The sequence below is a fragment of the Silurus aristotelis genome (genome assembly GCF_946808225.1).
Source record: "Silurus aristotelis genome assembly, chromosome: 27".
Taxonomy (NCBI): domain Eukaryota; kingdom Metazoa; phylum Chordata; class Actinopteri; order Siluriformes; family Siluridae; genus Silurus; species Silurus aristotelis.
Genome location: NC_139600.1, coordinates 16,265,386 through 16,276,569, shown reverse-complemented (window position 1 = coordinate 16,276,569; position 11,184 = coordinate 16,265,386). Strand labels below are relative to the sequence as shown.

General features: G+C 41.7%; 1 protein-coding gene across 3 annotated transcripts in view; it reads left to right on the top strand.

The window, feature by feature from the left end:
- The first annotated feature begins 571 nt into the window (after positions 1 to 571).
- Positions 572 to 11,184, top strand: part of dlc1 (DLC1 Rho GTPase activating protein) — an 80,441-nt gene continuing 69,828 nt past the window's right edge. For 2 of the 3 annotated variants that reach the window (XM_083532659.1, XM_083532658.1), the window contains exons 1-2: positions 572 to 3,052; positions 4,539 to 5,864. In XM_083532659.1, the coding sequence (XP_083388785.1) occupies positions 4,602 to 5,864 (1,263 nt within the window). In that variant the 5' untranslated portion in view covers positions 572 to 3,052; positions 4,539 to 4,601. The remainder of the gene's footprint in view (positions 3,053 to 4,538; positions 5,865 to 11,184) is intronic. The other variant, XM_083532660.1, reaches the window with a different exon arrangement.

The window sequence follows — 11,184 nt, the reverse complement described above, 5'->3', positions numbered from 1 at the left end:
GGAAGGTCGCAGAAGATTGTACGGGGTCAGATGGTCAGCGTAAAAGGTGAGGCTTTATATTACAGATGGAGTTCCAGAGCTTTTACCTCAGAAAGTCACACACACACACACACACACACACACACACACACACACACACACACACACACACACACACACAGATGATGAATGGTCCTACAGTGTGTTAGCTGTGAACTGGGCATGGTTGTGAAGCTGAATAGTGTGTAGGAACAGGAAAAGGAAGACTCCAGAGCTGATCTTTATCTTCTTTATCTCCGTTCTTTTTCTCCTCCTCTCAGAGCTCATCTTCTGATGGTTCGGCTAATTAGATAAAGGTGGAGGGTTCTAGCAAAGGGTTCAGAGATTCAGGTTCTGATTAGCGAAGAGTATCGTGTTTGCATTAGGAGACGAGTCTGAGTCTGAGTTAACATTTACAAAATATAATGATGCCTATATTTGTGTGTGTGTGTGTGTGTGTGTGTGTGTGTGTGTGTGTGTGCGCGCGTGTGTGTGCGTGTGTGTGTGTGTGTGTGTGTGTGTGTGTGTGTGTGTGTGTGTGTGTGTGCGTGTGCATTATACATTATATTTTACAATATACTGAAAAACTTTGTTTTCACAGGACCAGCTAACTAATAAACTTGCAACACTATAGAAGACGTGTTCAATATTCATTACTGTGTGTGTGTGTGTGTGTGTGTGTGTGTGTGTGTGTGTTTAGATGAGGTTATTCACCCACAGACTCTTGGCATTTAAGCGTTGAAAGGCCAATTTGTAAAAAGGTTTTAATCCAATTTGTGTGGGATAATCAGGATTATAAATCATACGCTCAGTGTAATGCTCATTTATTATTGGCTAAAGGCGGAAGAGATTACGCGCGATAACTCGCATGCTAACGTTAACGCTAACAATACAGAATCTCGTATGATGTACACCCGGATGTTACTTGCTGAGGCGTGTCGGGATTTTGCATGCGCGCTAATCACTGCTTCATGCTAACATATGTGCTAATATATCATTATGTACTTTTTTACTATTTTGTGTTTAATTTAAACAAATTTCACGCTGTTTCACAAAAATACGGCGGTGGGATAAACTTTATCATGTTATAGTGTTTATTTTTGTCGTATAGTATTATAGTGTATCATATTTTGTGTTTTCTTTTTGATTAGATTATTTTTCCTTCACCCAAACCTGTTCCAGCATGACAATGCTCCTGTGCTCAAAACCAGCTCCATGAAGATCTGCATTTCAGATATAAATATCTCCTGTTATAGATCTCAAACCCTATTCAACACCTTTGGGATGAATTATTCCTCAGGCCTCCTCACCTCATCTACTTTAATACCCTTATGACTAAATCAATAGCCTCAAAAAAAATCTCCACAAAATCTAGTGGAACATCTTCACGTTTACATTTATGGCATTTGGTCAATGCCCTTATCCAGAGTGACCTACAATTATCTCATTCCTACAACTAAGCACTTGTGTAAGGGCCTTGCTGAAGGGCCCAACAGTGGCAGCTTATTGGGGTGGGGGGGGGGGATTTAAACTCACAACCTTCTCATACAACATCTTATCCATTTCCCAGAAGAGACAAAAAGAAAATTGGGACTACATGTGGACTGGTATGTGAGTTCTCTGTGATGTCATTTTTACTGTAAAGCTAATTGATGTTGAAGAAGAAGAAGACATGTACCTTTAAAATGGCAGAGAAACAGAATGAGATAGAGAGAGAGAGAGAGAGAGAGAGAGAGAGAGAGAGAGAGAGAGAGAAAGAGAGAGGGAGAGAGAACTTAGCTGTCCAACACTGTGTCTATATTAGGGAATGAATGGGCTACACACTAGGAGAAAAGCAGGAGAGCTTGTTTTCCTAAGCCAAGGCCTGAAGACACAGTTGAGTCAGTGTTCCAGCCGTTCCAGCGGGCCTCCTTACCCAGATGTGTAGGGGGAAAAAAAATCTAAACTTCAAGACACCACTGCCAAGTCCTGTGTTTTTACAGCGCTGGCATCACGTCCAGGAATGTCTGCGACAGCACGTCGCGCCATTTCGACCTCTCTTTTGTTTGTTCTAATCCATCTGATTTCTTCATTTTTGACCCTTTGCACAAGGATGCTTGTACAGTTACAGGGTTTGGGACGTGAACGAAAAAAAAAAACAAAAAAACAAAGAAAACAAAAAGTCAAGAGCCAAACATTGCAGCAATCCCGCACCCAGCTAACCCTGAGTCGCAGAGCTGTACGCGACGGCACGCCTGTTTTTAATCAAAACCGACTCGCAGACGTCAAACTCGGTGAGAGTTGGAGCGAAAGAGAGAGAGAGAGAGAAAGAGAGAGAGAGGGAGGAAGAGAGAGGGAGAGGAAGTAGTGAACTCCTGTGAGAAAACTGTGGGAGGACGAAGGAAGGGGTAGGAAGGAGAGAGAATAAGCAGATGACAGTAAATAAGAAAAAAAAAGACAGAGAGAGAGAGAGAGAGAGAGAGAGAGAGAGAGAGAGAGAGAGAGAGAGAGATATGACTCAGTCTTAGACATTGTCAGGAGCGCATGGAGAAACAGAGCAGTCATATCTGCGTCAGCTAAAACCCGCTAATGCGATCAAGATGAGCGTCTGCTGCTCCTGCTGCTGCTCCTCACAACACTACACCCAGACTATTTCTCCAATTCTCTCCCTGGCTGTGGCCTAGTCAAGAAACAGCTCTCAGACTTGACCTGGGATTTTCTGGGAACACTTCTGAGGAGTAGAGGAGACATGATCAGGAGGAGCTTTGGGAATGGAAAGATCTTGGTGGCTTCTTGGTGCATGAAGAGCTTTGTGAAAAAGGCTCTGGATTGACTTCTCATATTTGTTTTTGGTGTTTGATTGGGCTGTGGAACACTCACGCCTGGATGAGTTCGCTTCCAGTGATCCAGATGACCCCAGAACAGGGACTGTCGAGTCCATAGTGATCTCACTTCCTTTATGAAGACATTGAGTAGCATCGCCAAGACCAGGCAACCGTCACCACAAGACGGAGAGAGAACATCGAGAAGAAAGGACAAGTGCTGATGAATTGAGGTACTTTTGCTTTATTCTACTTATTTTCTTAACAGCCCTATAAAAAAACCGAGCAGTCAGGACTAGATATGCACATAGCCTGAAGAAACAGAGCAGCCCCTTTGCCGGATCAACCGAGTAACCAGATGTTCCCTGCAGAGAGATTCCGCTTACCAGATGTGAGAGGAATGCTCTGATTAGGGAACGACTCCCTCGGCCACTAACCGCCATATCCACAGAGATGTCAAGAACATCACGAGCTCCTGCTGTTGCAGCATGAAGCTGAGCTGCCTTCTCATTTGTCAAACCACTTTTATTGAAAAGTTTGGAACTTTGGAAACTTTTAATAGGGAGTGAGCCAGCATTTGGTGGCCGAGTGGAAATCATGAGAACAACCTTTTTCTTTTCATTCATTCCTTCATTCATCTTCAATAATCACTCTATCCTGGACAGGATTTGCAATAAATCCAGAATCCTGAGAAAAGAATCCTGGATGGGTTGCCAGTCCCTCACATCACAATTTATATTGCCTTTCAACACAAAATGTCATTTACACGCCGTCCCCGAGTGGTTCGACGTATGATTTTTTTTATCTTCATTCCCGCATACATACATACTGTATAATGTATTACGGAAGTGTACATTGTTCTGTTTTGCTGCATTATGTTTTGTAATTTGTAAAATTTTTAACAGTATATTACCCCATACTGTTCAAAATTCTTTAAGACTCCTGGATAGGCTAGTCCATGTCTCGACTTACATTTTTTTCATGTTATGATGGTATCATTGTTACGCATTTCCATCGTCGGAAAACTACCTTTATTTATTTTAAAGAAAATATGTATGTACATTTTTCACTAACTAAAAAGTTAGGCTCCGCTCACGGGAGGCATTTGTAAAACCTTCCAGAATAGTGCTTTCTATCTTTATTGGATGCCATTAATTTTTGACGACTAGTGTAGTCATTTGATAATATAAATGAATTACAGCAAAAACTGGAATAATATTTTTTTTTTCTGAACTAAATGATATTTAGAAACATATTTCGTAAGAACAATTTACAAACACATTCCCTGCATCCAGTTTGATCCAGTTTTGTATCTAGGCATCATCTTAGCATTTTTGCGGTCGTCCGGTTTCTTCAAGCCTCTCTGCTGTGACTAAACCGTGTCTGGTGTGTCCCGTGTCTCTTGTTTATCCCCTGGATAATGAATGAACCCTTTATCATGTGTTGCCTTGTATTTTAAGGACCATTTCAGAGGATAAGTGGGTCAGAGTTTGAATATGTGTACAGAGAGCAGAAAGGCAGAAAGCTGTTGTGGTTCTTTTCTGAATAGCTGTTGATGACCACTTAGGGATGATGGGGATGATTAAACTTGACTCTAAGTGCTATGCTCACATCTGACATCTGTTACATTCGTCAGCTTTCATTGACGAGGGACTGGAAGGCATTTCAGAATAATGTCTCTCTCTCTCTTTGCCTCTCTTGCTAAATATTTTTTCTCAGGACTCCTTCTACTTCGAGTGGGCATCAGAGCAGGGCTCTATGGAATAGCAGGGATCATTGGCCATGCCTGTAGCCTTGCGCACAAGGACCTGGGAGGATCACGTAACCCCACACTCGAGGAAGCAGTACAGCTATGATGACCTGGACCTAGTTTGCTGCCATGCTGGCGTTGGTACCCCAGCAGGTCAAAGACAGCGAGAAAGATGCGCTTCAATGCCAGAATGTCATCGTCATCTTCCCAGAGTTGAAAGCTGTCCAGGGGGCAGAAAGAGGAAGACTAGCTATGATGGAACAAGCAGTCAAACATTTACCAAAGGTCTCACCTTTGTGGTGATCAGGAACACAATGGCGGATGAAGACGTCATCCATTCCAAAGACAGTCCATCAAATCAGGACCATGCAGAACCCATTTCAGATCAATCTCTTTATGGGATCCTTGATGAGATACATATAAAAGGTGGCAAGATCACTAATAAAACTATATCAATCTTTGGTCATTCTTCAGCAACTACTGTAGAAGAACAAGCCAAGACACTAGATTTATCTCCAATGGCTGTTGCCTCCCAAGATATTTATTCTGAAATTATCCCAAATAAGAAGGTGACAAAAAAATTAACAGAAAACCCTAAAACCTATGGTGAGATAATGGGAGAAGACACCGTTGCTGATCCTGTGGTCCAACAAGGTGTAGAAACATCAGACATGGTCGAGGATAACTTTAATAACTCTGATCCAAAGCCATTGCTTGTACCAGATAAGCATAGTGGTGCAAATAGTTGCACTGTCATGACCACAGAGATCAAGCAGTCTGAAGCTTCTCAAATTACCAATGATAGTCCTGATGTTCTCTTTAAATCCAACATTCAAGCCCCTGACAATGACCAGGTAGTCAAAAGCGAAGAGGTTCTGCCGGTTCACAACCTCAACCCATCCATAGAATTACCCCCATGTGAGATTTCTGACAAGTGCAGAGACTGCCACTCCAAACTGGACACCATTCCAGAGGTGTCATTTACTGAGTTTGTAGATGAAGCACTATGTCCAGAGATGGAGGACATGCCTGAGATCACAACTTTAGCATTTTCAGCACCCTTGAGGTCCAGTAAAGTACACATGGAGGTCCAAAAGGATACCCCTGAGGCTGGATTTCTTGGAAATTCCCAAAGCATTACCACAGAGGTCTCGCCGGACGATGAGTCTTCATTTGAACATGGTACGGAAGCCTCGAATCACATGACGATTCTTCAAATGAGTCCAAATATGGATGAGGTACACAACAACCCCAAACAGGAACAGGAGGTTCCGGTTAAGCTCCGCTCACGGAAGGTAAGATACACTGAATTTGTGTTCTTTAACCTGTCATAATAAACCTGACATTCAGAAAATCATACAGACTTCATTTTAACATTCATGGTGATGAGATCCTCAGGAGCAGGATTGAACCTTTTTGCTGTGTCTGTAAACCTGTTTATCTAGTGTCAGGACCATAAGTATTTTGACATCCACGCAGGCATATGTATACCTCTCAAATGGATTTGTTATCCAATCGAGATATGTTGGAAGACTGAAGGAAGAAGAAATGATGTTAAATGTTTAATCCAGTCTCCTCACCGCAGGCCTGTTGAGATGCTGTTTACTAGCTGAAGTAAGACCTGTAAACAAGCAGCAACTCAGTGAGGCTGAGGTAAAAGTCTGGCAAAACATCACAAAGGAACCAAACTCATGACAGAATTGGGTCATGTCTGTGGGTTCCAGCAAGTTGTTAATGATGTCAGTTTGATAAATAATAGTGAAGACTCTGAAAATGTGGAGAACCTTTGAAAAGATAAATCTCTTGATTTAAATCTGAAAGTCTACACTACAATTACATTTTGATTGCTTCAGGTCACGTTCCTTGTGGTGGTGTACAGAGGCAAAATAACCAAAATTGTGTCCCTGTTCCAAATGCTTATACACTTAACTGTAGAGTCTTTGGGATGCAAGTAAGAGCTCAACAGCAGATCATTAGTTCAATAAAATAATATATTTAATTAAGCAAAACAATCCCTACCACACCTACACCTGCTAATCCGCTAGTCTGAATTTCCTGCCACAGAGCTTCCGGCCATGAAAGAAAAAAAAAGCTTGATATGCTCAATTTCCACAAGCTCCACGTGCAAAAATATGATTGTATGGAAAACGAGCTGGTACGTTTTCGCCCCGGGTGAAATGTTCTACTTTTAATGTATCCTATTAATTTTAGTGCATCTCCATAAAAATCCAATTTCAGAGTTACTGTGGGTTTTTTTTCAGTCTGATTCATTTCTTTGTGTGTGAATCTGAGGAGGTTTAAAAAAAAAAAAAAACGACAACTAGCTTTCACTCGTACATCAAATTTGTGGACAAACATTTGGGGACACCTGACCATACGATTGGTGTGTGGTTCTTTTTGGACTTCCTAGTCCACATGCATTCTCCATTTGCTGTTATACTAAGGTCCACTCTTCTGGGAAGATGTTTCACCAGATTTTGTAAAGATTTGTGGAGATTTATTTAGCCACAAGGGTGTTAGTAAAGTCAGGTACTGATGTTAATTGATCCCAAAGGTGTTTAAAAGGGTGGCAGATCTATCACAGGAGACCTTCCACAAATATCCAACCCATAGAAAGCTCTCCCTTTATAGAGCTTCATGGAATATATTTTAGGTCTCCTTGTTACAATTGAAGGAAAGATTTCATGCTACCAGATTCAGTGACATCCTGTGTCTCATATGCTCTAATAATAGCATAGCACATCTTTTATCAAGCCAATTGGTAACCATCGACATGGTTGCATGTTCTTGCATCAGTGGCAAGAACAGAGGGAGGGAACGGAGGGAACAGTAAACTCTCTAACCTTCAGAGGACCGGGATTACAAGATATACGACGTAGCAAAAAGATGTGTGTGTGTTTTGTATTTGTGTGTTCTGTTTTGTAGGAAATAAAAGCATCACCACATTTGAAAGCAGATCGTGCTGCAGGCAAAGTCCAGTATACTTGTGAGTCTGCCAATGTTGGTCCTCTCCGTCTGTTTATCCTGACATATTCCTCCCACTCTGGGGACCTACTCCAAAGCACGGCCATTATTTACCAAAGCAAAGCCCGTTAGCGTTTAGCGAGGAACCGGGCCCAAGCACAACAGACTGCGCTAAATAACTGCCACTTATTTTTGAGTTTTAAGCTTGAGGATAATTGGTCGAATTCTACCTCCATGTGTTGTGCTTCTTGTGAGGCTATTTAAGGAGTTCCCAGGCTTCAGGACTCAGGAGACAAAGGGAGTTTGGACAAACAAGAAGAAGCAATAAGTGTACATTTGAAGGAAATTTTTTTTCCACTTCAAGGAGTTGTTCAAGAATCTCAAAGCCACTGTTAATGCAAGACGATCAAGCTGAAGTAGCTGTTTTCAGTGTGGCCCAATAGCTGAAGACGTCCGCAATGTTTCCGCTCATCACTTTAACTAAGCGAGCTGGAGAAATAATATCGATCACCTTCTTATAAACAGTAGAACGATGTGTGTGTGTGTGCTTTATTTCTCAGGATCAAACTGGAATCTGACATCATTTCCCCGCCAGTGTGTGTGTGTGTGTGTGTGTGTGTGTGTGTGTGTGTGTGTGTGTGTGTGTGTGTGTGTGTGCGTGTGTAAGCAGAAATGGCTCTTAATGTTGAATGTGTATAGATTCCATTTGTTTGCGTTCTATCAAACTCCACAGTGAGAGAGAGAGAGAGAGAGAGAGAGAGAGAGAGAGAGAGAGAGAGAGAGAGAGAGAGAGGAAGAGAAATAGGGAGAGAGGCTGAAAGAGAGCCAGAGAGAGAGAGAGAGAGAGAGAGAGAGAGAGAGAGAGAGAGAGAGAGAGAGAGAGAGTCATAGATTCAGTGTAAGAAATGGACATAGAGACAGGGAGAGAACAACAGGAAGAGGAAGACAGATATATATACAACATAGAGCTACATCACACCACATAATGTAGAGCTACACCACACAAAATAGAGCTACATCACACAATGTAGAGCTACATCGCATCACACAATGTAAAGCTACACCACACAACATAGAGCTACATCACATCACACAACATAGAGCTACATTACACCACACAATGTAGAGCTACATCACATCACACAACATAGAGCTACATTACATCACACAATGTAAAGCTACATCACACAACATAGAGCTACATCACATCACGCAATGTAGAGCTACACCACACAACATAGAGCTACATCACATCACACAACATAGAGCTACATCACACCACACAATGTAGAGCTACACCACACAACATAGAGCTACATCACATCACACAACATAGAGCTACAACACAACTTAGAGCTACATCACATCACACAACATAGAGCTACATCACACCACACAATGTAGAGCTACACCACACAACATAGTGCTACTTCACACAACACAGAGCTACATGACTCAACACAACATAGAGCTACATTACACCATAAAAAGATACATCACACAACATTTACATTTACATTTGTGACATTCAGCAGACTCCCTTGTCTCATATGCGACGTGCGAACAGTGCTTTGATTCTCTATCATTGAATAAATCTACACTGGTACACTTGATTACAACTTAAGGTAAATCAGCCTACAACTCTGTTAAGAGGATTATTTTATTTTAAACAAAGCAAACGTGGAAAGTGTTAGTTTAAGTGTTTCAGGAAGAGCAAGGTCTTTACCTGTCGTTTAAAGACGGCCAGGGACTCCGCTGTCCGGACATCTAGGGGAAAGTTTATTCTACCACCTCGGTCCCAAAACAGAGTATACTTACCTTTTATCCTGTGTTGGTACCAGTCGAGCAGTGTTGAAGGATCTTAGACAGCGTGGTGCAGTGCGAGGTGTGATGAGGTCTCTGAGGTAAGGGTGTGCTGGTCCATTTTTGGCCTTGTAGGCAGGTTGGGCAGGTTGAACACAAGTCATGCAGCTGTGTTTTGGATAATTTGCAATGGACGAAAATAGAGGAAGACCTGCCAGCAGAGAGCTGCAGTAGTCCAGTCTCGAAATGACAAGAGACTGAACAAGCACCTGAGCAGCCTGTGTGGACAGAACTGGTCACATCCTTTGGATGTTGTAAAGAAGAAATTAACAAGAATGAGCCACATTAGCAACATGTGGGGAGAAGGACAGTTGATTGCCCATAGTTACCCCAAGATTGCGAGCAGTGGCTGAAGGGGAGAGAAGAGTCATGAAGTGTTATTCTGAGATCCTGACCTACTTCACACATTATAGAGCTCCATCAAACAACACAGAGCTACATCACACGACATTAGAGCTACATAACAGAACACAGAGCTACATCACACAACACAGAGCTACATAACAGAACACAGAGCTACATCACACGACATTAGAGCTACATAACAGAACACAGAGCTACATCACACAAAACAGAGCTACATAACACAACACAGAGCTACATAACACAACACAGAGCTACATAACAGAACACAGAGCTACATCACAACACAGAGCTACATAACACAACACAGAGCTACATAACAGAACACAGAGCTACATCACACAACACAGAGCTACATAACACAACACAGAGCTACATAACAGAACACAGAGCTACATAACACAACACAGAGCTACATAACAGAACACAGAGCTACATAACACACAGAGTTACATCACACAACATTAGAGCTACATAACAGAACACAGAGCTACATAACAGAACACAGAGCTACATAACACACAGAGCTACATCACACAACATTAGAGCTACATAACAGAACACAGAGCTACATAACAGAACACAGAGCTACATAACACACAGAGCTACATCACACAACATTAGAGCTACATAACAGAACACAGAGCTACATAACAGAACACAGAGCTACATCACAGAAAACAGAGCTACATCACACAACACAGAGCTCCATCACACAACATTGGAGCTACATAACAGAACACAGAGCTACATCACACATTATAGAGCTCCATCACACAACATTGGAGCTACATAACAGAACACAGAGCTACATCACACAACACAGAGCTCCATCACACAACATTGGAGCTACATAACAGAACACAGAGCTCCATCACACATTATAGAGCTCCATCACACAACATTGGAGCTACATAACAGAACACAGAGCTACATAACAGAAGTAGAGGACTAAAGAAAGTTGTTTCAGCAACATAAAGTGCATCGAGTGCAAACAGTGCAGACACAAGACACAATACATTACAAAACACTTTATAGTGCTGCCAGTAAACCTTCTGTACAATGTGTTACAGTCCAATGTGGAAAAAGAGAACTGTATACAAGACTGTACTAAGAAATACAAACACAAAATGTTTAAAACAGCAACAGCAGGAATCAAAAGGTGTGCAAAACAGCATGTAAACAGTTATAATAAAATTATAATATAATATGGGTGGTGCTGAAGACATATGAATTTAAATGAGTATTGAGTGTGTAAGAGAGAGAGAGAGAGAGAGAGAGAGAGAGAGAGAGAGAGACGTAATGAAAGTAATGAAGCAGCAGTGATAATAATGACAGTAACAGTAATAATTATAAATTCCATAACAAGCTCTCTGGGGGTTTTTTCTCGTCCATTTGCCGTGTTTAGTTTCAGCTGCTGGAGTT